This window comes from Pseudophryne corroboree, chromosome 2, assembly GCF_028390025.1.
Source record: "Pseudophryne corroboree isolate aPseCor3 chromosome 2, aPseCor3.hap2, whole genome shotgun sequence".
Lineage (NCBI taxonomy): Eukaryota > Metazoa > Chordata > Amphibia > Anura > Myobatrachidae > Pseudophryne > Pseudophryne corroboree.
The window spans coordinates 518,316,300-518,342,952 of record NC_086445.1 but is presented as its reverse complement, the minus strand read 5'-3'; the positions used below and the strand labels follow the sequence as shown (position 1 = coordinate 518,342,952).

General features: G+C 48.2%; 1 protein-coding gene across 1 annotated transcript in view; it reads left to right on the top strand.

Annotated features, from left to right (window-relative positions):
- The window catches only part of RBBP4 (RB binding protein 4, chromatin remodeling factor), a 109,267-nt gene that overhangs the window by 21,292 nt on the left and 61,322 nt on the right, over positions 1 to 26,653 (top strand). The window contains exon 7 of the mRNA XM_063954142.1: positions 25,850 to 25,976. Within this exon, the coding sequence (XP_063810212.1) occupies positions 25,850 to 25,976 (127 nt within the window). The remainder of the gene's footprint in view (positions 1 to 25,849; positions 25,977 to 26,653) is intronic.

Below are 26,653 nucleotides of genomic sequence, written 5' to 3'. Positions count from 1 at the left end.
TACCCTCATCTGTGCTTGGGTTAATAAGGCCATGGGAGCATGGGCCAGCCGTATTATACAAGCTATTGAGGAGGAAAATAGCCTGGAAGAGATTACTCAACTGGCGGAACACATTCGAGAATCAGCCTCATACTTATGTCAGGCCTCTAAGGATTGCATCGCGCACCTCCGCATCGGCCATATCGGCAAGGCGAATTTTATGGCTCAGAGAATGGCAAGAAGATTCTGACACTAAGAAGGCAGTGGAAACCATTCCCTTTGCGGGTGAAACGCTTTTCGGTCCAGAATTGGACAAGTGGATTGCCGAGGCTACGGCAGGGAAGTCCACATTCCTGCCTACTCCTTATACAAGAACCACTCCACAGGTCAAGAGAGGTTATTTGAGACCAATGTTTAATTCTTTCAGATCACAGTCCTTTCGAGCCCGAGGTAGAGGTTTCGGTGGGCCGGCACGTGGGAGCAGAGGTAGAGGCCGCTCACAGGCAACGACCATAACACAAGATAAACCTACTGACAAAACCGTGGCATGACGGTCTCCCAGCTCACCTGGGGTCCCCCCTGGTGGGTGCACGACAACACCTCTCCAGAGATCTGGATAAACAACATAATCTCTCAGGGGTACAAGATGGATTTTCAAGAGAGACCTCAGTCAGATGCCTCGGTGCCCTCAAAAGGCAAAAGCGTTACTTACGGCAATTCAGAAATTGTTACGGTCAGAGGTCATGGTACCAGTCCCTACCTCTCAGAGAGGAACGGGATTCTATTCCAGTCTTTTTGTCGTGCCAAAGCCAGACGGAACAGTCAGACCGATGCTCAATTTAAACGTTTTAAACCAATTTCTAAGAGGTTACAGATTCAAGATGGAATCAATCCTGTCGGTCATTGCAGGTTTGGAACACAAAGTGTTCATGGTATCCATGGACATAAAGGATGCATACCTGCATATCCCGATTTGGTCCCCCCACCAAGCCTACCTACGGTTTGCACGGGTGAAGGATCATTACCAATTCAGAACTTTACCATTCAGCCTATCTTCAGCCCCAAGGATCTTCACGAAGATCATGGCGGTCATGGTAGCAGAATTAAGGTTACTGGGGGTCAGGATAATACCTTATCTAGACGATCTCCTAATCAAGGCCTCTTCTCAGGAGAAGCTGATAAAGGATGCTCACACCAATTTCTGATTCAACATGGATGGATAGTGCACTTCCAGAATCCAACCACATTCCAACTCAACGAATGCAGATCCTAAGTCTTATATTGGACACTGTGAAATTGAGAATTTTTTCGGCCAGAATCCAAGATTCCAGACATACGGAAGTTGGTGACTCAGGTACTAAGGGCACCGACGGTTTCTCTACATCTGTGTACAACATCTCGGGAAGATGGTAGCGTCGTTCGAAGCTCTCCAGTACGGCAGACTTCGTTTCCGACCTTTCCAGATGAATCTCATTGCTCAAGGAGCAGGTTTGTATTGGCTGCTTCATCGGAGAATTCGCCTTCAACCACAAGTACGTGTCTCCCTGACATGGTGGTCGGTGCACAAGAATCTCGCAATTGGAGAATTCGGACAACGGACGCCAGTCTCGGAGGTTGGGGTGCCGTCCTAGAAGACCATCAATTTCAGGGAAGGTGGACGTCAAAAGAGAGCAGATTACCCATAAACATTCTCGAGCTAAGAGATGTTTACAATGCACTCCTCTTGCCTGAAGATCTGGTCATAGGTCAGTATGTACGGATACAGTCGGACAATGTCACGACGACTGCTTACATAAACCGTCAAGGGGGAACAAACAGCAGGATGGCGTTAAAGGAATCAACAAAAATCCTGTTGTGGGCGGAAAGGCGAAACATCATCATCTCGGCAATATTCATTCCAGGTGTAGAAAACTAGGAAGCAGATTATCTCAGTCGCCAAGACATGCATCCGGGAGAGTGGTGTCTTCATCCGCGGATCTTCAAAATGGTAGTGAGGAGATAGGGCCTTCTGCAGATGGACCTCATGGCGTCGAGGCAGAACCATCAGCTGTCCAGATATGTATTCAGGACAAGGGTTACTGCAGCAGGAGGAGTAGATGCGTTAACGCTTCCTTGGGATTACGAAAGGGTTTACATCTTTCCACCCTTCCCACTCATACCAAGGATACTGAAAAGGTTGAAACGAGAACGTGTGGGCGATTCTGATCGCACCGGATAGGCCACGCAGGAGTTGGTACTCGGACCTACAAGGGTTGCTGTCAGAAGACCCGTGGCGGTTACCTCAAAGAGAGGACCTACTGTCTCAAAGACCGTTTCTACACCCAGACCTGAACAGACTGCGTTTGATGGCGTGGCTGTTGAAACCCGGATCTTAAAGAACAGAGGAATACCTAGATTGGCCATTCCTACAATGATTGCGGCTAGAAATCCGGTTACAACTGGGCATTACTACAGAATTTGGAAGAAATATATAGACTGGTGTCGGGAACGTGGATGGGATTCGACGACCTTCCATTTATCCAGACTTTTATTATTCCTTCAAGCAGGCCTAGCCTTAGGCCTGCGATTGGGATCTCTGAAGGTTCAGGTGTCTGCTCTTTCCATTCTTTTTCAACAATGATTGGCATCCTTGCCAAAGGTTCAAGCCTTTTTACAGGGGGTGCTGCGGATACAGACCCCTTTTCGTACCCCCACGGCACCATGGGATCTAAATTTGGTGTTAGATTTTTTTTAAATCACCTTTCTTTGAGCCGTTGCCAAGGACAGACCTAAAAATATCTATCTTGGAAGGTAACGTTGTTGCGAGCTTTAGCTTCTGCTGGGCGGGTCTCTGAGTTAGGAGCCTTGTCGTGTAAGAGTCCCTTTTTGAGTTTTCATGAGGATCGGGTGGAACTTCGTACAAGAGCGGGTTTCCTTCCTTGTTTCGGGGTTTTATGTGAACCAACCAATTGTGGTCCCATCTTTCCAGTGTCTAGAGGATGGGGATGGGTTCGTGGATGTTGTCCGAGCTTTAAGGGTGTACGTACAAGTTACATAGTCCTTTCGGAAGTCAGACCATTTGTTCGTCCTTTTTGATGGACCAAAGAAGGTTGGCCGGCTTCTAAGCAGTCCCTGTCTCGAGGGATTAGACGTGCCATTAGGCAAGCTTATATTTCCAGTGATAAACGGGTCCATTACGGACAAGTGCGCATACCACTAGATCAGTGGGTGCATCCTGGGCAGCTGCCAGAGGGGTTTCCATTACTCAACTTTGCAGAGCGGCGACGTGGTCCTCAGCCCACATGTTCCCGAAATTTTATAAGTTCGATACCTTTGCGTCCGAAGATTCTAAGTTCGGACGTTTGGTTTTGCAGGCAACAGACAGCACTCCCTCCCTGGGAGATAACTTTGGGACGTCCCCTAATGTCTAAGTGGAACTCCAGTGTCCCCCTAGTGCATGAAAGAGAAAAGAGAATTTTGGTACTTACCGATAAATCCATTTCTCTGAATCCTCTAGGGGACACTGGACGCCCGCCTCGGTGCTGTCAATCCTGCTGTGTTCATGGTTCTTGTTCATACAGTTCGTACAAACAGCGTTGGTTTTTCATTTAAAGAAGTTCTTAGATGCTGTTTGGCATGTTGTACGGTTCGGTTCCTCGCCATATGCTCTCGTATCGTGTCCTCGTCTCTCAGTCAAAATTTTCAAAACTGAGGCATGAGGGGCGTGAAGGGGGAGGAGCCGGCTGTGCAGACAATGCTAATTTTTTAGATTGTGCCACACCTCCGGTTACTGACTTCACACCCCTAATGTCTAAGTGGAACTCCAGTGTCCCCTAGAGGATTCAGAGAAATGGATTTATCGGTAAGTACCAAAATCCTCTTTTTTTTTTTTTTTTTTTTTTTTTTTTTCTTCCGGACAGGAAGGTAGTTTGCGACGCAATACAAAAGTTGTGTCAATCAGGTTATCGTCAAGGTTCCCCAGTCACAACAGGGAGAAGGTTTTTATTCAAGCCTGTTTGTGGTCCCGAAGCCGGACGGCTCGGTCAGACCAATCCTAAACTTGAAATCCCTGAATTTCTACCTAAAGAGATTCAAATTCAAGATGGAGTCTCTCCGAGCAGTGATCTCCAGTCTGGAGGAAGGGGATTTTATGGTGTCGGTGGACATAAAAGATGCCTACTTACATGTTCCCATTTATCCTCCGCATCAGGCTTACCTGAGATTTGCAATTCAGGATTGTCATTACCAGTTTCAAACGTTGCCGTTTAGTCTATCCACGGCTCCGAGGATTTTCACCAAAGTGATGGCGGAGATGATGGTTCTCCTTCGCAAGCAAGGAGTCACAATTATCCCATACTTGGACGATCTCCTGATAAAGGCGAGATCCAGGGACCAGTTGGTCCAAAACGTTGCACTCTCCATGACAGTTCTTCAACAACATGGTTTGCTCCTAAACTTGCCAAAATCAGTTTATTCTGACGACGCGGTTGTCATTTTTGGGAATGATATTGGACACAGAACTACAGAGTCTTTCTTCCTGTGGAAAAGGCTCTGGAACTTCAGAGTCTGGTCAAACAAATTCTGAAACCAGCAAGTGTCAATCCATCAATGCATTCGGTTGCTGGGGAAGATGGTTGCGGCCTACGAGGCCATTCAGTTTGGCAGGTTCCATGCCAGGGTGTTCCAGTGGGACCTGTTGGACAAGTGGTCCGGGTCCCATCTACATATGCACCAGTGGATAATCCTGTCTTCGAAGACCAAGGTATCACTCCTGTGGTGGCTGCACAGCTCTCACCTCCTAGATGGGCGCAGGTTCGGGATCCAGGACTGAATCCTAGTAACCACGGATGCAAGTCTCAGAGGCTGGGGAGCAGTCACACAGGGGGAAAACTTCCAAGGAAGATGGTCAAGCCAGAAAACTTGTCTCAACATAAACGTTCTGGAGTTCAGGGCCATTTGCAACGGCCTACTACAAGCTGAACATTTTCTTCGAGGTCTGCCTGTACTGATCCAGTCGGACAATGTAACAGCAGTAGTGTACATAAACCGTCAGGGCGGAACGAAAAGCAGAGCGGCTATGGCAGTAGCCACAAGGATTTTCCGCTGGGCGGAAAAGTGTACAAGCGCTCTGTCCGCAATCTTCATTCCAAAAGTGGACAACTGGGAAGCAGACTTCCTCAGCAGACACGATCTCCATCCAGGAGAGTGGGGACTCCACCAAGAAGTCTTCGCAGAGGTGACAGGTCGTTGGGGAGTTCCTCAAGTGGACATGATGGCTTCTCGTCTCAACAAGAAGCTTCAGAGACATTGTTCCAGGTCAAGGGACCCTCAAGCGATTGCAGTGGATGCTCTGATAACACCGTGGGTGTTTCAGTCAGTGTATGTGTTACATCCACTTCCTCTCATTCCAAAAGTTCTAAAGATCAGAAGAAGAACAAAGGTCCGAGCGATCCTCATTGTTCCAGGCTGGCCAAGATGGGCTTGGTATCCAGATCTTCAGGAATTACTCATCGGAGATCCCTGGCCTCTTCCTCTGCGCGAGGGCCTGTTACAACAGGGGCCGTGCGTGTATCAGGACTTACTGCGGCTACGTTTGACGACGTGGCTGTTGAACGCAAAATCCTATCCCGTAAGGGTATGCCTAGTGAAGTCATTCCCACACTCATTCAGGCCAGGAAAGGGGTAACGTCCATACATTACCACCGTATTTGGAGGAAATAATGTTTCTTGGTGTGAATCCAAGAAGGCTCCTACGGAAGAGTTTCAGCTAGGACGGTTTCTCCATTTTCTACAAGCAGGTGTGGATGCGGGCCTAAAATTGGGCTCAATTAAGATGCAGATTTCAGCCTTGTCTGTTTTCTTTCAGAAACAATTGGCCTCCCTTCCAGAAGTTCAGACTTTCGTGAAAGGCGTGTTGCACATCCAACCTCCATTTGTGCCTCCAGTGGCACCATGGGATTTTAATGTGGTGTTGCAGTTCCTTCAATCACATTGGTTTGAACCTTTACGGAAGGTGGAGTTAAAATTCCTCATTTGGAAAGTGGTCATCCTGTTGGCCTTGGCATCTGCAAGGCAGAGGTCTGAGTTAGCGGCCTTGTCTCACAAGAGCCCTTATTTGATCTTCCATGAAGATAGAGCTGAATTGAGGACAAGTCAGCAATTTTTACCGTCGGTGGTTTCCTCTTTCCACATAAACCAACCTATCGTGGTTCCTGTGGCTACTGATGCCTTCGTTGAGTCAAAATCTCTGGATTTGGTCAGAGCTTTGAAGATTTGTCGCCAGAACAGGAAAACAGAGGCTCTGTTTGTCCTGTATGCTCCCAACAAGGTTGGGTATCCTGCTTCCAAGCAGACCATTGCGTGCTGGCTCTGTAACACGATTCAGCAGGCCCATTCCACGGCTGGATTACCATTACCGGAATCGGTGAAGGCCCATTCCACTAGGAAGGTGGGCTCATCCTGGGCGGCTGCCCGGGGGGTCTCTGCATTGCAACTTTGCCGAGCAGCTACTTGGTCGGGGTCAAACACTTTTGCAAAGTTATACAAGGTTGACACCTTGGCCGATGAAGACCTTAAGTTCGGTCAATCGGTGCTGCAGAGTCGTCCGCACTCTCCCGCCCGTTCTAGAGCTTTGGTATAACCCCATGGTTCTAATGGTGACCCCAGCATCCTCTAGGACGTAAGAACGGCCGATACATCGACCAGTGTGTACGGGCCTTTAGTTTAACAATAAATCCTTTCCTCGAAATGTCCGTCTCCCTGGGCACAGTTCCTATAACTGGAGTCTGGAGGAGGGGCATAGAGGGAGGAGCCAGTTCACACCCTTTCAAAGTCTTAAAGTGCCCATGTCTCCTGCAGATCCCGTCTATACTCCATGGTTCTAATGGTGACCCCAGCATCCTCTACGGACTAAGAGAAAAGGATTTACCGGTAGGTATTAAAATCCTATTTTTTGATTAGTAATTGTGCTTGACAGTCAAGTTTACTGGATAAATCTAGTTTTAAACAAGTATCTTACATTATAATTCTCAGCACAAACATATTTGCCAATACAACATGACTCCTGTGAGTGTTATGTCAGGGGGGTAATATGATGCCAGCCTCGTGGGTTAAAAAATAGTATGATTGTTGTTTCTAATACATCTATGCAGTAACTATCCTGCCTCAAACTCCCATTTTGTAAATGCTTATCTGGAGCTCTTAGCTTTGGCAAAGGACCCCCAGCACTAGCTACCAGGCAGTTTCACAGGAGATGTTTGAGTAGTGGTTGGTGCTGCTATTGGATGCGTACATATAAAACTGTGTGATTACTATCCACAAATTCCCAATTTAGTACTTTTGGTAGGCGATTTGTGTATAAAGAAAATACATTAAGTTTAAGTTGCATTTATGTTGATGGCATTTATTTTTTCTCTATCGTCCTAGTGGATGCTGGGGTTCCTGAAAGGACCATGGGGAATAGCGGCTCCGCAGGAGACAGGGCACAAAAGTAAAGCTTTCCGATCAGGTGGTGTGCACTGGCTCCTCCCCCTATGACCCTCCTCCAAGCCAGTTAGATTTTTATGCCCGGCCGAGCAGGGTGCAATCTAGGTGGCTCTCCTAAAGAGCTGCTTAGAAAAGTTTAGCTTAGGTTTTTTATTTTACAGTGAGTCCTGCTGGCAACAGGATCACTGCAACGAGGGACTTAGGGGAGAAGAAGTGAACTCACCTGCGTGCAGGATGGATTGGCTTCTTGGCTACTGGACATCAGCTCCAGAGGGACGATCACAGGTACAGCCTGGATGGTCACCGGAGCCTTGCCGCCGGCCCCCTTGCAGATGCTGAAGTAAGAAGAGGTCCAGAATCGGCGGCAGAAGACTCCTCAGTCTTCTAAAGGTAGCGCACAGCACTGCAGCTGTGCGCCATTTTCCTCTCAGCACACTTCACACGGCAGTCACTGAGGGTGCAGGGCGCTGGGAGGGGGGCGCCCTGGGAGGCAAAATGAATACCTATTTTGGCTAAAAATACCTCACATATAGCCTCCGGAGGCTATATGGAGATATTTAACCCCTGCCAGAATCCGTTAAGAGCGGGAGACGAGGCCGCCGAAAAAGGGGCGGGGCCTATCTCCTCAGCACACAGCGCCATTTTCCCTCACAGAAAGGCTGGAGGGAAGGCTCCCAGGCTCTCCCCTGCACTGCACTACAGAAACAGGGTTAAAACAGAGAGGGGGGGGCACTAATTTGGCGTTAGAAATATATAAAAAAGATGCTATAAGGGAAAACACTTATATAAGGTTGTCCCTATATAATTATAGCGTTTTTGGTGTGTGCTGGTAAACTCTCCCTCTGTCTCTCCAAAGGGCTAGTGGGTCCTGTCCTCTATCAGAGCATTCCCTGTGTGTGTGCTGTGTGTCGGTACGTGTGTGTCGACATGTATGAGGACGATGTTGGTGAGGAGGCGGAGCAATTGCCTGTAATGGTGATGTCACTCTCTAGGGAGTCGACACCGGAATGGATGGCTTATTTAGGGAATTACGTGATAATGTCAACACGCTGCAAGGTCGGTTGACGACATGAGACGGCCGACAAACAATTAGTACCGGTCCAGACGTCTCAAAAACACCGTCAGGGGTTTTAAAACGCCCGTTTACTTTAGTCGGTCGACACAGACACAGACAGGGACACTGAATCCAGTGTCGACGGTGAATAAACAAACGTATTCCTTATTAGGGCCACACGTTAAAGGCAATGAAGGAGGTGTTTCATATTTCTGATACTACAAGTACCACAAAAGAGGGTATTATGTGGGATGTGAAAAAACTACCGTAGTTTTTCCTGAATCAGATAAATTAAATAAAGTGTGTGATGATGCGTGGGTTCCCCCCGATAGAAAATTATGGGCGGTATACCCTTTCCCGCCAGAAGTTAGGGCGCGTTGGGAAACACCCCTTAGGGTGGATAAGGCGCTCACACGCTTATCAAAACAAGTGGCGGTACCGTCTATAGATAGGGCCGTCCTCAAGGACCAGCTGACAGGAGGCTGGAAAATATCATAAAAAGTATATACACACATACTGGTGTTATACTGCGACCAGCGATCGCCTCAGCCTGGATGTGCAGAGCTGAGGTGGCTTGGTCGGATTCCCTGACTAAAAATATTGATACCCTTGACAGGGACAGTATTTTATTGACTATAGAGCATTTAAAGGATGCATTTCTATATATGCGAGATGCACAGAGGGATATTTGCACTCTGGCATCAAGAGTAAATGCGATGTCCATATCTGCCAGAAGATGTTATGGACACGACAGTGGTCAGGTGATGCAGATTCCAAACGGCACAAAGGTGTATTGCCGTATAAAGGAAGAGGAGTTATTTGGGGTCGGTCCATCGGACCTGGTGGCCACGGCAACTGCTGGAAAATCCGCCGTTTTTACCCTAAGTCACATCTCTGCAGAAAAAGACACCGTCTTTTCAGCCTCAGTCCTTTCGTCCCTATAAGATCATATCTGCCCAGGGATAGAGGAAAGGGAAGAAGACTGCAGCAGGCAGCCCATTCCCAGGAACAGAAGCGTTCCACCGCTTCTGACAAGTTCTCAGCATGGCGCTGAGACCGTACAGGACCCCTGGATCCTACAAGTAGTATCCCAGGGGTACAGATTGGAATGTCGAGACGTTTCCCCTTCGCAGGCTCCTGAAGTCTGCTTTACCAAGGTCTCCCTCCGACAAGGAGGCAGTATGGGAAAAAATTCACAAGCTGTATTCCCAGCAGGTGATAATTAAATTACCCCTCCTACTACAAGAAAAGGGGTATTATTCCACACTATATTGTGGTACTGAAGCCAGAAGGCTAGGTGAGACTTATTCTAAAAAAATTTTTGAACACTTACAAAGGTTCAAATCAAGATGGAGTCACTCAGAGCAGTGATAACGAACCAGGAAGAAGGGGACTATATAGTGTCCCGGGACATCAGGGATGCTTACCTCTATGTCCCAAATTTGCCCTTCTCACTAAGGGTACCTCAGGTTCGTGGTGCAGAACTGTCACTATCAGTTTCAGACGCTGCCGTTTGGATTGTCCACGGCACCCCGGGTCTTTACCAAGGTAATGGCCGAAATGATTCTTCTTCGAAGAAAAGGCGTCTTAATTATCCCTTACTTGGACGATCTCCTGATAAGGGCATAGTCCAGGGAACAGTTGGAGGTCGGAGTAGCACTATCTCGGATACTGCTACAACAGCACGGGTGGATTCTAAATATTCTAAAATCGCAGCTGATCCCGACGACACGTCTGCTGTGCCTAGGGATGATTCTGGACACAGTCCAGAAAAAGGTGTTTCTCCCGGAAGAGAAAGCCAGGGAGTTATCCGAGCTAGTCAGGAACCTCCTAAAAACAGTGCATCATTGCACAAGGGTCCTGGTAAAAATGGTGGCTTCCTACGAAGCAATTCCATTCGGCAGATTTCACGCAAGAACTTTTCAGTGGGATCTGCTGGACAAATGGTCCGGATCGCATCTTCAGATGCATCAGCGGATAACCCTATTTCTCTATCGTCCTAGTGGATGCTGGGGTTCCTGAAAGGACCATGGGGAATAGCGGCTCCGCAGGAGACGAGACAGGGCACAAAAAGTAAAGCTTTAGGATCAGGTGGTGTGCACTGGCTCCTCCCCCTATGACCCTCCTCCAAGCCAGTTAGATTTTGTGCCCGGCCGAGAAGGGTGCAATCTAGGTGGCTCTCCTAAAGAGCTGCTTAGGAAAGTTTAGCTTAGGTTTTTTATTTTGCAGTGAGTCCTGCTGGCAACAGGATCACTGCAACGAGGGACTTAGGGGAGAAGAAGTGAACTCACCTGCGTGCAGGATGGATTGGCTTCTTGGCTACTGGACATCAGCTCCAGAGGGACGATCACCGGTACAGCCTGGATGGTCACCGGAGCCTTGCCGCCGGCCCCCTTGCAGATGCTGAAGTAAGAAGAGGTCCAGAATCGGCGGCAGAAGACTCCTCAGTCTTCTAAAGGTAGCGCACAGCACTGCAGCTGTGCGCCATTTTCCTCTCAGCACACTTCACACGGCAGTCACTGAGGGTGCAGGGCGCTGGGAGGGGGGCGCCCTGGGAGGCAAATGAATACCTATTTTGGCTAAAAATACCTCACATATAGCCTCCGGAGGCTATATGGAGATATTTAACCCCTGCCAGAATCCGTTAAGAGCGGGAGACGAGGCCGCCGAAAAAGGGGCGGGGCCTATCTCCTCAGCACACAGCGCCATTTTCCCTCACAGAAAGGCTGGAGGGAAGGCTCCCAGGCTCTCCCCTGCACTGCACTACAGAAACAGGGTTAAAACAGAGAGGGGGGGCACTAATTTGGCGATATGCTTATATATATATTAAGATGCTATAAGGGAAAACACTTATATAAGGTTGTCCCTATATAATTATAGCGTTTTTGGTGTGTGCTGGCAAACTCTCCCTCTGTCTCTCCAAAGGGCTAGTGGGTCCTGTCCTCTATCAGAGCATTCCCTGTGTGTGTGCTGTGTGTCGGTACGTGTGTGTCGACAGGTAGGAGGACGATGTTGGTGAGGAGGCGGAGCAATTGCCTGTAATGGTGATGTCACTCTCTAGGGAGTCGACACCGGAATGGATGGCTTATTTAGGAAATTACGTGATAATGTCAACACGCTGCAAGGTCGGTTGACGACATGAGACGGCCGACAAACAATTAGTACGGTCCAGACGTCTCAAAAACACCGTCAAGGGTTTTAAAACGCCCGTTTACTTTAGTCGGTCGACACAGACACAGACAGGGACACTGAATCCAGTGTCGACGGTGAATAAACAAACGTATTCCTTATTAGGGCCACACGTTAAAGGCAATGAAGGAGGTGTTACGTATTTCTGATACTACAAGTACCACAAAAGAGGGTATTATGTGGGATGTGAAAAAACTACCATAGTTTTTCCTGAATCAGATAAATTAAATAAAGTGTGTGATGATGCGTGGGTTCCCCCCGATAGAAAATTATGGGCGGTATACCCTTTCCCGCCAGAAGTTAGGGCGCGTTGGGAAACACCCCTTAAGGTGGATAAGGCGCTCACACGCTTATCAAAACAAGTGGCGGTACCGTCTATAGATAGGGCCGTCCTCAAGGACCAGCTGACAAGGCTGGAAAATATAATAAAAAGTATATACACACATACTGGTGTTATACTGCGGCCAGCGATCGCCTCAGCCTGGATGTGCAGAGCTAGGGTGGCTTGGTCGGATTCCCTGACTAAAAATATTGATACCCTTGACAGGGACAGTATTTTATTGACTATAGAGCATTTCTATATATGCGAGATGCACAGAGGGATATTTGCACTCTGGCATCATGAATAAACGCGATGTCCATAACTGCCAGAAGATGTTATGGACACGACAGTGGTCAGGTGATGCAGATTCCAAACGGCACAGTATGGCCGTATAAAGGAAGAGGACTTGTTTGGGGTCGGTCCATCGGACCTGGTGGTCACGGCAACTGCTGGAAAATCCACCGTTTTTTACCCTAAATCACATCTCTGCAGAAATAGACACCGTCTTTTCAGCCTCAGTCCTCTCGTCCCTATAAGATCATATCTGCCCAGGGATAGAGGAAAGGGAAGAAGACTGCAACAGGCAGCCTATTCCCAGGAACAGAAGCGTTCCACCGCGTCTGACAAGTTCTCAGCATGGCGCTGAGACCGTACAGGACCCCTGGATCCTACAAGTAGTATCCCGGGGGTACAGATGGGAATGTCGAGACGTTTCCCCTTCGCAGGCTCCTGAAGTCTGCTTTACCAAGTCTCCCTCCGACAAGGAGGTAGTATGGGAAAAAATTCACAAGCTGTGTTCCCAGCAGGTGACAATTAAATTACCCCTCCTACTACAGAAAAGGGGTATTATTCCACACTATATTGTGGTACTGAAGCCAGAAGGCTAGGTGAGACTTATTCTAAAAAATTTTTTTTTGAACACTTACAAAGGTTCAAATTAAGATGAAGTCACTCAGAGCAGTGATAACGAACCAGGAAGAAGGGGACTATATAGTGTCCCGGGACATCAGGGATGCTTACCTCTATGTCCCAAATTTGCCCTTCTCACTAAGGGTACCTCAGGTTCGTGGTGCAGAACTGTCACTATCGGTTTCAGACGCTGCCGTTTGGATTGTCCACGGCACCCCGGGGTCTTTACCAAGGTAATGGCCGAATTGATGATTCTTCTTCGAAGAAAAGGCGTCTTGATTATCCCTTACTTGGACGATCTCCTGATAGGGGCATAGTCCAGGGAACAGTTGGAGGTCGGAGTAGCACTATCTCGGATACTGCTACAATCAGCACGGGTGGATTCTAAATATTCCAAAATCGCAGCTGATCCCGACGACACGTCTGCTGTGCCTAGGGATGATTCTGGACACAGTCCAGAAAAAGGTTTTTCTCCCGGAAGAGAAAGCCAGGGAGTTATCCGAGCTAGTCAGGAACCTCCTAAAAACAGTGCATCATTGCACAAGGGTCCTGGTAAAAATGGTGGCTTCCTACGAAGCAATTCCATTCGGCAGATTTCACGTAAGAACTTTTCAGTGGGATCTGCTGGACAAATGGTCCGGATCGCATCTTCAGATGCATCAGCGGATAACCCAATATCCAAGGACAAGGGTGTCTCTCCTGTGGTGGTTATAGAGTGCTCATCTTCTAGAGGGCCGCAGATTCGGCATTCAGGATTGGATGCTGGTAACCACGGAGCCCAGCCTAAGAGGCTGGGGAGCAGTCACACAAGGAAAAAATTTCCAGGGAGTGTGATCAAGTATGGAGACTTTTCTCCACATAAATATACTGGCGCTAAGGGTAAATTTATAATGCTCTAAGCTTAGCAAGACCTCTGCTTCAAGGTCAGCCGGTATTGATCCAGTGGGAAAAACATCACGGCAGTCGCCCACGTAAACAGACAGGGCGACACAAGAAGCAGGAGGGCAATGGCAGAAACTGCAAGGACTTTTCGCTGGGCGGAAAATCATGTGATAACACTGTCAGCAGTTTTTCATCCCGGGAATGGAAACTGGGAAGCAGACTTCCTCAGCACGACCTCCACCCGGGAGAGTGGAAACTTCATTGAGAAGTTTTTTCCACATGATTGTAAACCGTTGGGAAATACCAAAGGTGGACATGATGGCGTCCCGTCTGAACAAAAAACGGGACAGGTATTGCGCCAGGTCAAGGGACCCTCAGGCAATAGATGTGGACGTTCTGGTAACACCGTGGGTGTACCAGTCGGTGTATGTGTTCCCTCCTCTGCTTCTCATACCTAAGGTGCTGAGAATTATAAGACGTAGAGGAGTAAGAACTATACTCATGGCTCCGGATTGGCCAAGAAGGACTTGGTACCCGGAACTTCAAGAGATGCTTACAGAGGTCTTATGGCCTCTGCCGCTAAGAAGGGACTTGCTTCAGCAAGTACCATGTCTGTTCCAAGACTTACCGCAGCTGCGTTTGTCGGCATGGCGATGGAAAGCCGGATCCTAAGGGAAAAAAGGCATTCCGGAAGAGGTCATTCCTACCCTGGTCAAAGCCAGAAAGGAGGTGACCGCACAACATTATCACCACGTGTGGCGAAAATTTGTTGCGTGGTGTGAGGCCAGGAAGGCCCCACAAAGAAATTTCAACTCGGTCGTTTCCTGCATTTCCTGCAAACAGGAGTGTCTATGGGCCTCAAATTGGGGTCCATTAAGGTTCAAATTCGGCCCTGTAAATTTTCTTCCAGAAAGAATTGGCTTCAGTTCCTGAAGTCCAGAAGTTTGTCAAGGGAGTATTGCATATACAAACCCCTTTTTTGTGCCTCCAGTGGCACTGTGGGATCTCAACGTAGTTCTGGGATTTCTCAAATCACATTGGTTTAAAACCAGTCAAATATGTGGATTTGAAGCATCTCACATAAAAAGTGACCATGCTCTTGGCCCTGGCCTGGACCAGGCGAGTGTCAAATTGGTGGTTTTTTCTCAAAAAAGCCCATATCTGTTTGTCCATTCGGACAGGGCAGAGCTGCGGACTCGTCCCCAGTTCTCTCCCTAAGGTGGTGTCAGTGTTTCACCTGAACCAGCTTATTGTGGTGCCTTGCACCTACTAGGGACTTGGAGGACTCCAAGTTGCTAGAAGTTGTCAGGGCCCTGAAAATATATTCCAGGACAGCTGGAGTCAGAAAATCTGACTCGCTGTTTATACTGTATGCACCCAACAAGTTGGGTGCGCCTGCTTCTAAGCAGTCGATTGCTCGTTGGATTTGTAACACAATTCAACTTGCACATTCTGAGGCAGGCCTGCCACAGTCTAAATCGGTTAAGGCCCATTCCACAAGGAAGGTGGGCTCATCTTGGGCGGCTGCCCGAGAGGTCTCGGCATTACAACTCTGCCGAGCAGCTACGTGGTCAGGGGAGAACACGTTTGTAAAATTCTACAAATTTGATATCCTGGCAAAAGAGGACCTGGAGTTCTCTCATTCGGTGCTGCAGAGTCATCCGCACTCTCCCGCCCGTTTGGGAGCTTTGGTATAATCCCCATGGTCCTTTCAGGAACCCCAGCATCCACTAGGACGATAGAGAAAATAAGAATTTACTTACCGATAATTCTATTTCTCGGAGTCCGTAGTGGATGCTGGGCGCCCATCCCAAGTGCGGATTATCTGCAATACTTGTACATAGTTACAAAAATCGGGTTATTATTGTTGTGAGCCATCTTTTCAGAGGCTCCGCTGTTATCATACTGTTAACTGGGTTTAGATCACAAGTTGTACGGTGTGATTGGTGTGGCTGGTATGAGTCTTACCCGGGATTCAAAATTCCTCCCTTATTGTGTACGCTCGTCCGGGCACAGTACCTAACTGGCTTGGAGGAGGGTCATAGGGGGAGGAGCCAGTGCACACCACCTGATCCTAAAGCTTTACTTTTTGTGCCCTGTCTCGTCTCCTGCGGAGCCGCTATTCCCCATGGTCCTTTCAGGAACCCCAGCATCCACTACGGACTCCGAGAAATAGAATTATCGGTAAGTAAATTCTTATTATCCAAGGACAAGGGTGTCTCTCCTGTGGTGGTTATAGAGTGCTCATCTTCTAGAGGGCCGCAGATTCGGCATTCAGGATTGGATGCTGGTGACCACGGAGCCCAGCCCGAGAGGCTGGGGAGCAGTCACACAAGGAAAAAATTTCCAGGGAGTGTGATCAAGTCTGGAGACTTTTCTCCACATAAATATACTGGAGCTAAGGGTAAATTTATAATGCTCTAAGCTTAGCAAGACCTCTGCTTCAAGGTCAGCCGGTATTGATCCAGTGGGAAAAACATCACGGCAGTCGCCCACATAAACAGACAGGGCGACACAAGAAGCAGGAGGGCAATGGCAAAAACTGCAAGGACTTTTCGCTGGGCGGAAAATCATGTGATAGCACTGTCAGCAGTGTTTCATCCCGGGAATGGAAACTGGGAAGCAGACTTCCTCAGCAGGCACGACCTCCACCCGGGAGAGTGGAAACTTCATCGGGAAGTTTTTTCCACATGATTGTAAACCGTTGGGAAATACCAAAGGTGGACATGATGGCGTCCCGTCTGAACAAAAAACGGGACAGGTATTGCGCCAGGTCAAGAGACCCTCAGGCAATACCTGTGGACGTTCTGGTAACACCGTGGGTGTACCAGTCGGTGTATGTGTTCCCTCCTCTGCTTCTCATACCTAAGGTGCTGAGAATTATAAGACGTAGAGGAGTAAGAACTATACTCATGGCTCCGGATTGGCCAAGAAGGACTTGGTACCCGGAACTTCAAGAGATGCTTACAGAGGTCTTATGGCCTCTGCCGCTAAGAAGGGACTTGCTTCAGCAAGTACCATGTCTGTTCCAAGACTTACCGCAGCTGCGTTTGTCGGCATGGCGGTGGAAAGCCGGATCCTAAGGGAAAAAGGCATTCCGGAAGAGGTCATTCCTACCCTGGTCAAAGCCAGAAAGGAGGTGACCGCACAACATTATCACCACATGTGGCGAAAATATGTTGCGTGGTGTGAGGCCAGGAAGGCCCCACAAAGAAATTTCAACTCGGTCGTTTCCTGCATTTCCTGCAAACAGGAGTGTCTATGGGCCTCAAATTGGGGTCCATTAAGGTTCAAATTTCGGCCCTGTCGATTTTCTTCCAGAAAGAATTGGCTTCAGTTCCTGAAGTCCAGAAGTTTGTCAAGGGAGTATTGCATATACAACCCCCTTTTGTGCCTCCAGTGGCACTGTGGGATCTCAACGTAGTTCTGGGATTCCTCAAATCACATTGGTTTAAAACCAGTCAAATCTGTGGATTTGAAGCATCTCACATGAAAAGTGACCATGCTCTTGGCCCTGGCCTGGACCAGGCGAGTGTCAAATTGGTGGTTTTTTCTCAAAAAAAGCCCATATCTGTTTGTCCATTCGGACAGGGCAGAGCTGCGGACTCGTCCCCAGTTCTCTCCCTAAGGTGGTGTCAGTGTTTCACCTGAACCAGCTTATTGTGGTGCCTTGCACCTACTAGGGACTTGGAGGACTCCAAGTTGCTAGATGTTGTCAGGGCCCTGAAAATATGTTCCAGGACGGCTGGAGTCAGGAAAACTGACTTGCTGTTATCCTGTATGCACCCAACAAACTGGGTGCTCTTGCTTCTAAACAGACTATTGCTAGTTGGATGTGTAATACAATTCAGCTTGCACATTCTGTGGCAGGCCTGCCACAGCCAAAATATGTAAATGCCCATTCCACAAGGAAGGTGGGCTCATCTTGGGCGGCTGCCCGAGGGGTCTCGGCTTTACAACTTTGCCGAGCAGCTACTTGGTCAGGGGCAAACACGTTTGCTAAATTCTACAAATTTGATACCCTTGCTAAGGAGGACCTGGAGTTCTCTCATTCGGTGCTGCAGAGTCATCCGCACTCTCCCGCCCGTTTGGGAGCTTTGGTATAATCCCCATGGTCCTTTCAGGAACCCCAGCATCCACTAGGACGATAGAGAAAATAAGAATTTACTTACCGATAATTCTATTTCTCGGAGTCCGTAGTGGATGCTGGGCGCCCATCCCAAGTGCGGATTATCTGCAATACTTGTACATAGTTACAAAAATCGGGTTATTATTGTTGTGAGCCATCTTTTCAGAGGCTCCGCTGTTATCATACTGTTAACTGGGTTTAGATCACAAGTTGTACGGTGTGATTGGTGTGGCTGGTATGAGTCTTACCCGGGATTCAAAATTCCTCCCTTATTGTGTACGCTCGTCCGGGCACAGTACCTAACTGGCTTGGAGGAGGGTCATAGGGGGAGGAGCCAGTGCACACCACCTGATCGGAAAGCTTTACTTTTGTGCCCTGTCTCCTGCGGAGCCGCTATTCCCCATGGTCCTTTCAGGAACCCCAGCATCCACTACGGACTCCGAGAAATAGAATTATCGGTAAGTAAATTCTTATTATTTTTCACAAATTCATTAAGGCAAAATATTACCCATTGTGCTGAGCTTTTCCTGGGTATGACGGACCCTTCGACAGCTGCCTCTTTGATCAATATTGGGGGGGTATTCAATTGGCTCCGGTATTCTGAGCTGTTGCATTCGACCCCCAGCATATTCAATTGCAGGTTGTTTTCGCCCGTTTCGTGCCTTTTTTACCGTTGTGGGTTTTTTCTATTTTTGGGTATATAAAGTGAAAAGGCATTGGCGAAAAATGCCTCAAAGTTCTCATACCACAAACCGTATCAGTTCACTTGTGCATTCACCTTTTGGGGAAGATGTTCGCAGCTTTCAAGGCCCTGCAATTCAGCAGTTTTAATTCACGTCCTTTTCAGCTGGACCTCTTAAGGGCCATATACACTAGACTATTGTGATCGATATGGCCGATAACGACGATTGCGAACAATATATCGTTCATAGTCTAGTGTGTGTGGCCCTAGTGACGGCCGATGCGCGTTAAGAGCAGGTCGGCCATGCAGACAGCTCAATGTGAGCGATGCCCCTTGTGACATCGCTCATCTTGGCATTTGTGTACGGAGCCGTGATGAGCGATGTGCACAATGTAACATTGCTCCTCCTCCCCAGCTCCAACTTACCAGTCGCAAACATGACTGAGCCGCACAGCCAGTCAGCTTAGCTTAGCTTCCTGCCTTCACCACTGCCCCACCAATGAACAGTGTGTGTGTGTGTGTGTGTGTGTGTGCTTATATATGTGTCTATAGCGAGAGATATATAAATATGATCTATACGTCATCCGGAAAGTATTCAGTGCTTCACTTTTTCCACATTTTGTTATGGTGCAGCCTTATTTTAGAATGGGATAAATTAATTTTTCTCCTTCATCCACTAGGGGACACTGGAGCGCAGTTACAATGGGGAAATAGTAGGCAGTAACTGGGAGCTGTCACTTTAAAACTCTTAACACTGTGGCTGCTACTATGTCCCCCCTCCAAGCCGATCTTTGTTTTGTGCCCAAGGGAGCTGGTCACTCTTGGGTTTTCTCAAGAATTTTTTATTTTATTTTCTTCACAGATTGGCAGCTCTGCCAGTCTGCACAGCGGGAGCTGCCGGCGGGGTCCCATCGCAGATGCGTGCGGCTCGGGATGGCCCCCAGCTGAAGGAGACACTAAGCTCTCCGGAGCTGGCCGGACACCGCTGCGTGCGGCGCGTGTCGGGGCCGCTCCGTTGGCAGAAGATTCCGGCAGCGGTAAGTATATGCGGCCGGAGTGAAAAGCTGTACTTTATTTGTGGTGGCTATTATGTTTTGAAAGGGACATGCATGCACTATTTTACTGTAGAGCTGTAACAATCCTGCTACTCCAGAATGTAATGTACTGAGTGCTGTGTGCTTCATTGTACGTTGCTGGTGCATTGTCTGTGTATTGGTTGGGTCTCTGCTCCGGGGGCCCAAATTTCCCCCCCCCCCCCCCCCCCCCATATCCTACCCACTCTTGGCTGGTTCACAGAGCCGGTACAGGGTCCTTTTCTTTATCCAGACTTATGCAGGCTACGTTTGACGGCGTGGCTGTTGAGAAGGCCATCTTGAAAAGGAAGGTGATTCCTCGTATGGTTATACCTACTATGCTTCGGGCTAGAAAGTTAGTCACATCGTCTCCCTACTACCGCATTTGGAAGGCTTATGTAGCCTGGTGTGAACGTCGAGAATTTTCTCCTTCAGTTTTTTGCTTGGCCCACCTTCTCAGTTTTGTGCAGGCAGGTTTCTCGGCAGGCTTAAGACTGGGTTCACTAGATTTTCTTCCAGAAAAAGTTAGCCTTGCTGCCGGAAGTTCAGATCTTTCAGGGGGTTCTTCGAATACAGCCTCCCTTTCGCCCTCCGACAGCACCATGGGACCTCAATCTGGTCCTCTCTTTTCTGCAGTCTTCGTTGTTTGAGCCTCTGGAATCAGTGGAGATAAAATAAATCATCTGGAAGGTGGTCCTTCTGGCTCTTGCTTCGGCCAGACGGGTGTCGGAACTTTGGGCTTTCTCTCGTCAACCTCCTTACCTGGTGTTTCATGCAGATAGGGCCGAGCTCCGTACTCGCATTTCTCTTCTACCTAAGGTGGTGTCCGATTTTCACATCAATCAGCCGCTTGTGGTTCCGGCCCCCTCGGTGGACTCTCCGGATTCGAGATGGTTGGACGTTGTCAGGGCGCTCAAGATCTATGTGGCTAGGACTTCGGCTATTCGGAAGTCGGACTCCTTATTTGTTCTATACGATGCTGCCCGCCATGGTTGGCCGGCTTCTAAGCAGACTTTGTCCCGATTGGATTAAACTGACCATCGGACCAGCTTATTTGGCAGCTTCTCGGGAACCTCCGTCTTCAATTTCAGCGCTCTGTGGGTCCTTCGTGGGCGGCTGCCCGCAGGGTCTCCATGACTACTTTGTCGGGCGGTTACTTGGTCGGGCCGACATAACGTTTGTCAAATTCTACAGGTTTGACACTTTTGCGGCCTCTGCATCAGTTTGGCCGAGCGGTTTTACAGGACTTTAAGCATTCTCCCTCACGTCTTGGGAGCTCTGGGACCTCCCCATTGTAACTGCGCTCCAGTGTCCCCTAGTGGATGAAGGAGAAATCAGGATTTTGGTACTTGCCGATAAATCCCTTTCTCCGATTCCACAGGGGACACTGGACGCCCAGTTAATCTCCTCTACTTTTTAACGTTAATTTATTCCAGCTCTCCTCTGGCACAGTTTTACGTAGACTGGCTTGGCGGGGGGACATAGTAGGGGAGGAGCAAGCCACAGTGTTAGAGTTTTAAAGTGCCAGCTCCTAGATACTGCCTACTATTTCCCCATTGCAACTGTGCTCCAGTGTCCCCTGTGGAATCTGAGAAAGGGATTTTATCGGTAAGTACCAAAGTCCTGATTGATTTTTATTTTTCCCCTCAAAATTCTACACACAATACCCCATAATGACAATGTGAAAAGGTTGTGTTTTTTTTTTTTTTTTTTCTTCCCATGTTTTATTGAGATTTTTGCAAATTTATTAACAGTTGACAGACGTCTGAGGTTGGGGCGTGGTTGTGAGATTCACACTGCCAAGGCCATTGGTCTGACCAGGAATCCTTGTTGCTGATAAATGTGTTGCAACTGAGTGCGCTCTCCAATGCCCTGGTGGAAGGTGCCCACATTCTTCACTCCAGAGCGGTGAAGGTTTCAGTCGGACAACACGACGGCTGTCACGTACGTCAACAAACAGGGTGGGGGCCATGCTGGGGGCAGCATGGATTCTGGAGTGGGCAGAATGCAACGAGGTAATTCTCTCAGCCATATTCATTCCGGCCGTGAACAATTGAGAAGCTGACTCTGTCGTCAAGATCTCCATCTGGGAGAATGGGCTTTTTATCTGGAAGTGTTCGACACTCTTTAGTACACCGATGGGGTTGTCCACAGGTGGACCTCATGGCGTCAAGGATCAGTGAGCTTCCTCGATACGTGTCCAGAACACGGGACCCTGAAGCGGAAGCAGTTGACGCTCTGTCAGTGCCTTGGCTGTACGACCTAGTCTGTTTCCTCCCATTTCCACTTCTTCACGACCTAGTCTGTGTTTCCTCCACTTCTTCCTCAGGTCATCAAAAGAATCAAACGAGAACTAACCATGGTGATGCTGGTGGCCCCAGGTTGTCCTCGGAGAGCTATGTTTTCGGACCGGTTCTTTCTTCTGGCGGACGATCCGTGGCCTCTACGTCCGGTTCTGCAGCAACAAGAACCTTTTCATTCATCCAGATTTACTGCAGCTTTAACAGGATGGCTGTTGAGGCAGACATCCTGAAGCGTAAAGGAATTCTAGAGTCAGTGATTACCACAATGTTGTGTACGCGTAAACCAGTTACAGCATCCCATTACCATTGCATTTGGCGATACTATGTAGCCTGGTGTGAACGCAGAGATTTTCCCCCAGACTCCTTTCACCTGTATTGATATTTTCCGTGGTGTTTTTTTTTTTTTTTTTTCGGTTCTCTCTTCTCTCTTAAAACTGGCTTGGATTCTGGACTTCGTCCGGGATACCTGAAGGTGTAGGTGTCTGCACTATTTTTTCTTCCAAAGAGATCTCGTGCTCTTGCCTGAAGTGCAGACATTCTTACAAGGAGTTCTGAGAGTCTAACCTCCGTTTGTGCCACCCTGTCTAGTTATTGAGCTCTTGTAGGAAGTGGACCTTAAATAGACTGTCTTCCATCTAGGGTTTCTACTGCTCATGGCTTCAACGCGGGGGTGTCTAAATTGAGTGCATTGTCCTGTAAACCTCCGTACTTTTCCATGACAATAGAGCGGAATTGAGGATGTGCATGCGTCTTTTCGTCCAAAGGTCGTTTTTCAGCTTTTGTATCAATCAGCCTATTGTGGTCCCGTCCTTACAGGAGGATTCTGGGGCGACTTCTACCCTGGATGTGGTTCGAGCTTTGCAGATTTGTGACCTGGACAGCACCTTTTGCAAAAGACTGATGCTTTATATGTGCTTTATGATGTGCCCTGTTGGGGGTGGCCAGCTGCGAAGCAGACCATGGCCCGTTGGATTCTGTTAATAATTTGTTAAGCCTATTTGAACAAGAGTAAACGGCCTCTGCTGTACATTTCTGCTCAATCTACATGTTCCGTGGGGGTGTCGTGGGGCTACCTCGACTCCTCTCTGCCAGGCAGCCACTTGGTCTAGAATTCATACAGTTTAAGTTTTTTACAAGTTTGATACGTTTGCGGCCCCAGCTTCAGGATTTGGCCGCTTGGTTTTACAGAGCACTTTCTTAAAACTGTCTATACCTATGTAGATGCTGGCTAAGGCTGTTTGGTCAGAGGCTCTAGAGTGCTGGTCCTGGCACTCATTAAGGAGGCTTGCTCTTACTTAGGGGAGGCGGCCACTGATGCAGGGTTCTTGACCTTTAAAGATTCTACATCCCACTAGGAGAGGGTTCTGGCTGCAATCCTGGCACGCAGATTCCAAAAAAAGCGTTAGAACTGTTCCCGTGTTCTAGGGATATCTTCTTTTGGCCAGGAGTTGGACAAGATTTTTGATACAGTGGCAGCGTCCAACACCTTCCTTCCGTTGGTGGCACCTCCAAAGGCCAAGACGTTTGACTTTCATTCCTTTCGTCCACAGGGAAAGGCCAGCGGTCAGGCATCTTCTAGATTCCAGAGTTTACCTTCAAGGGTTCTAAGCCCAGAGGCAAGCATTCTTGGTCCACGAGATGACCCGCTTCTTAGATGGGCAACAAGCCAGCTATCTAATGGGGAGGGCCTCCGCATGGGAGGCCAGCTTCTGCTTTTTATGTGGATGGAGACCACGATGGATGCTTGGGTCAGGGGTGTAGTTTCCCTTTAGGCACTGCCGTTTGAGAAGCTCCTCCAGCGCGCTTCTTTTCTGGCGGATCCAGGATAATTGGAGCTCTCATGGAGTATGTTTGCTCTCTTCTAGCCCTCCAAGATCATCATACCATTTCCTGGTCCAAATGCTGGGCGTCTTGTTTTGGCCCATCCTTGATCCAAAGGTGCTGAACAGTTATCTGCGGGTCCCCAAGTTCCTCACGGAGTCTCTTTGCTCCATTATCATAGCCTTGGGGCCGGGAAGACTTTATGGCATCCTTGGTCATAAATGACTCCTATTTTCAGATCCCCATCTGAGTTGCCCACCAGTGCTTCCTCCTGTTTGCTGTGCGGTCTGATCACTACCAATTTCAGACATTACTGTCCACGGCCCCTCTGGTGTTCACAAAGGTCACTTTCGTTGCCGGGGGTGTTTGGCTCCTGCCTTTATATGGACAACCTTCTCCTGGCCCAATCTCCAGATGTCCTGTCCTTCATTTGATGGATGGGTGGAAGATGAAGTGGTGCAAATCTGATTTGCCACCTTCTCAAGAAATGTTGCATTTGGGAGCTCTACTGGACTCGAGGATTAAACGAATCTTCCAGCAACAAGATTTAACGCACTGCAGTTCAAGGTTCACAAGTTCTTCTTATCGCCGGGTGTCCATTCACTCCAATCCTCCTGCATGCAGATTCTGGGTTCCTTGGTCTTGACATTTGACATGGTGGAGTATACCCAGTTTCACTCCTGTCCTCTTCAAGTGGAGGTTCTTAGGAGGTGGAACAAGTCCCATCTGCACCCCAATGCTCAGGTGATCATCCTCTGAGAAGTTAGTCGCTCCCTTTTGTGGCTCTTCTGCAGCACGAGTCTACCGGTCAAGGTACACTTGTAAACCGTCATGAGGTGGTTCACATCCTCCGCCAGGCAGAGCTTTGCATTGTGGCTCTGCTAGCCATATTTATTCCTTGCGTACAGAAATGGGTGGCGGGCTTCCTGAGTTGTCAGGACGTGCATTTAGGCGAGTGGGCTCTGCATCTTGAAGTCTTCTAGTTGCTGGACTGCCGGTGGGACCCTCTTAACATGGACATGATGGTGTTTCAGCCCAACCACCAGCTGCCAAGGTACTGTTCCTGTAACACATCCCGGAGCTCTCATAGTCGACGCTTTGGTGGTACCGTGGATTAATCTCGATCATCCAGCATGTTCCCCGCAATTTAAAGTTGGAGGGCGGCACCGTGAGTCTATCCATCGATGCTCTTCTGCGTCTACCCGTCTATTCTGTCTCAAACCCTGTGCCTACATCCATATCTGACCCATCTCCCTTTGGGTGGCTATAAAGAGATAGTCGTACAATGCCACATCATTACGTCAGGCAATGACAGATGTGAAATCATGCAGCGCTCAATGATCCTGTGATCTGTGCAGTGTATATGCCAAGGGTGTGGTATGTGTTTTTTTTATTTTTTGTTTTTTGTTCTGCTTCTCCTTGAGAATGGCCTCTTAACACAAACCTATTTCATTGGGATGCAGTTAAGTTCCCGGCAGTCGAAATCCTGACAGCAGTCACAATGCAGGTGGTCGAAATACTGGCCGCCGACCGGTATTTCCACTAGGGTGGTTGTCCACGCCATCACCCGAGGGGGAATATAATTGTGTGGCGAGAAAAGGATACACACTGCACTCGAAGTCTGGATTCTAGCATCTGTTCGAATTTACACTGAATCCATTTCATCACATTGTTCAGACATTAGGTCCATTATTGTGTAAGGCAAGAAACCCAGAAGCATGGCTGATGCAATGTTCTGTGGACATTTCCTCTCCAGTGTGTGGAAAGCTGCATGTCATATCAGTATTTGAAGCTTCCATCAAAGAAGTAATTGTGACTTATGACAAATTACTGAATTACTTTGTAGTACTTTCCTGTGTATTGACTGTAGTGACTCCCTTGTTTTAGTTAATCTATAATCAGGGTTTCACTGAAGGAGTTCAGTTTTGTTGGTGTAACAATTCACTTTAATTCTTTAGTATATTTTTCTTCTATTTTAATGTGTTTTGGGGTTTTTTTCTGATGAGAACGTAATCTATGGTATGCCACTTCTGTGTCTGCAGATGGGACACCCGTTCAAACAACACATCAAAGCCTAGCCACTCTGTAGATGCTCACACAGCTGAAGTCAACTGCCTCTCATTCAACCCCTACAGTGAGTTCATCTTGGCCACGGGGTCTGCAGACAAGGTAAATTGTTCTAGTCTGTCACACATGGGCTGACGGGTATACGTTGGGGAAATCGGGGCATGTATAAAACAAAATAAAGTTGATCCGGTGACAAAAGGGGTTAGTGGGAAAGCTTATGCCCTAATGGGAAATGTACCATGCTGAAACAAGGGGGGCAGTACGGATGGTGTAATGGTTAGCATTACTGCCTCACAGCACTGAGGTCATGGGTTCAATTCCCACCATGGCCCTAACTGTGTGGAGTTTGTATATTCTCCCCGTACTTGCGTGGGTTTCCTCCGGGTACTCCGGTTTCCTCCCACAATCCAAAAATATACTGGTAGGTTAATTGGCTCTCAACAAAATGAACCCTAGTGTGAATGTGTGTGTGTACATGTGATAGGGAATATAGATTGTAAGCTCCACTGGGGCAGGGACTGATGTGAATGGCCAAATATTCTCTGTAAAGCGCTGCGGAATGTGTGTGCGCTATATAAATAACTGGTAATAAATAAATAATAATAATAAGGGGGGTTGATTCAATTAACCACAAGTTGTGCATGGGTACATATGCGAGTAGTGTTGGTGGGAGAAAGGTGAGTTTTCAGAAAGACCCTGAAAAGTTAATTTTGTCATTAATAGAAAGCGTATGTTAAGGAGACTGAAAGACACAGATTTGGAATAGTTATCCCAGTGGC